This window comes from Lottia gigantea, assembly GCF_000327385.1.
Source record: "Lottia gigantea unplaced genomic scaffold LOTGIsca_12, whole genome shotgun sequence".
Taxonomy (NCBI): Eukaryota; Metazoa; Mollusca; class Gastropoda; family Lottiidae; genus Lottia; species Lottia gigantea.
The window spans coordinates 3200838-3202833 of record NW_008707225.1 but is presented as its reverse complement, the minus strand read 5'-3'; the positions used below and the strand labels follow the sequence as shown (position 1 = coordinate 3202833).

The window sequence follows — 1996 nt, the reverse complement described above, 5'->3', positions numbered from 1 at the left end:
TAATCTACCAATGTGTGTCATAGAAAGTCTACGTTTACTTTGGAGTAAACTGGAATTTTACACCACATAAAGTTTGGTAAACTAGAATTTCGAATTGATTCATTTGCTTTTACAAGTCAACATATTCAACAAAGTTACTTTTAACGGTTATACCCGGAGGGGTAACACAACCCAAATTATCGGTCGAGGTATAAGGTTGCAGTCATATGTTATCAAAACTTGTATGGACATACATCGGAGCATTCTGGGTCCTCTAGCTTTATTCCACCCTTTTTCCAACAGGCAGCACATATGTGGAGCACACTTCGAGGCTGACCGCGTATGGTATAGGTATGACCAGACATTTGCAAGCATTTATTACGCTGGAATAAGGTACAAAACCATCTTTGGTTGTATTGGGAGAATCAAATTTTGGTTTGAATGTAGGTTTCTGAGTAGTTTTCCTTATGTAAGGTACTAAAATGGTGTCGAAATCTCTGTTATCATCAAACCAATCAGCGATTTCCAACTCTACTTTTCTGACAAAGGCATCATAAAACTCTAATAGTCCTTTCCACTCGTAAACATCAGTCAGTTATACAATTTTCTTAAGCAAAGCTAACCTCCCATCTCTCTCAACGCTCAAAGTTTCTGAATTCGACAGAATTTTTAATTCCCCTGCTACAAAAAGATTTAGTGGCAAATCAGCAAAATTATAATTCTTGCTTGCATGTTGGAAATGGAGGGAAGCGTGAGGCCAACGTCGTGGGCAAACGACCATGTCGCTGGATCTCGCGTTAATACCAGATTTTGTTGATATTCGTGGTCTGGTTTTTGACCTGTCCTTTTCAAAACTCATGCTAACATCGGAGTCGCTGTCGGAGTCAACTAATCCAATAGAAGTCATTCTATTGTCAACTTCGGCACCTAATTGTGACATCTTCCTCAGATCTGTCAATTTCAGTCCAGATTTTACGTTCGAAATAGTAGGCATACCTTTTGTGGACGCTAAAATTTTCATCTCTTCTAACCTCTTTCGACATTCCATCAGCTCTTTCTTCAAGTTTGATTTTCTCATTTGCTTTTGTAAATGCTCAACATCTATTTGGTTTCTTTCGATTTCTGCAGCCATATCTTCCTCCGTAATTTCGTCATCGTCGTCCACGAAATTTTCAGTATCTTCAATTGATATTTCAAGCTCTAGAGGCACAATCAAACTATCATCAGAGCATTCACTAACCTCAACAACTTCAGAGGTTTCCCTCTTATTTTGACGTCCTTTAGGCGGCATGATGATAAATTTACTCCGACATTCAGAAAATGACTTTACTCGCTAAAATTAAAATGCAAAGTGAAGATATTAAGTGAAGTGTTAAGAAAGAGGTGAACTAATCTGAACATAATGGTTAGTATGGTCAGCTATTGAGTAGGAGTGAAATCTAATTAAATCAGCTTAACATAATAGGTCAGATCAATACTACTAATCAACAAAATAATAATCAGTTTACTGTAGGACAGACAATTAAATATTTTATACATAAAATACTTAAATTATTTGAAAAGATGGTGAAAAGCATAATTTAAAATCACTGGGATAAATTCGAGTTATACCTCTCTTTATAGAGTTACCTCTCTTTAAAGAATTAATTATGTTGTGCAGAATATCTGTTTTCAAACGTATAATCTAGCAATATTTATTCATAGTTATGAAACGTTCCCGAATGTGCATACTTTGCTTAATTTTATTTTGTATTTGCGAATATTGGATCTCATCAACAATACTGGTGAAAAAAGTAGACTTACGTCTTTTCTCTAATGATCGCCGGTAGTAATTACACACATAAACCAAGAAGAAACTCGATCCCATTACAGACAGTAACTAAAACAATGTGTTACAACCCTTAAAGAAAGTTATAATTTCAATAACCACTACTTTCTTCCGAATACATGTTATCTATGAAACTAATAGTAAACTATTGAACATACGTACATTATGATTGCAAAATTTAAAAGATTT

At 35.1% G+C, this 1996-nt stretch overlaps 1 protein-coding gene across 1 annotated transcript; it reads right to left on the bottom strand.

Moving 5' to 3' along the window:
* Nucleotides 1-574: 574 nt before the first annotated feature.
* LOTGIDRAFT_156958 (hypothetical protein) lies at nucleotides 575-1270 on the bottom strand (the record flags this gene model as incomplete). Its single annotated transcript, XM_009048222.1, has 1 exon — nucleotides 575-1270. One exon carries the CDS (start codon nucleotides 1268-1270, stop codon nucleotides 575-577), a length of 696 nt encoding a protein of 231 aa, XP_009046470.1.
* Nucleotides 1271-1996: the final 726 nt, after the last annotated feature.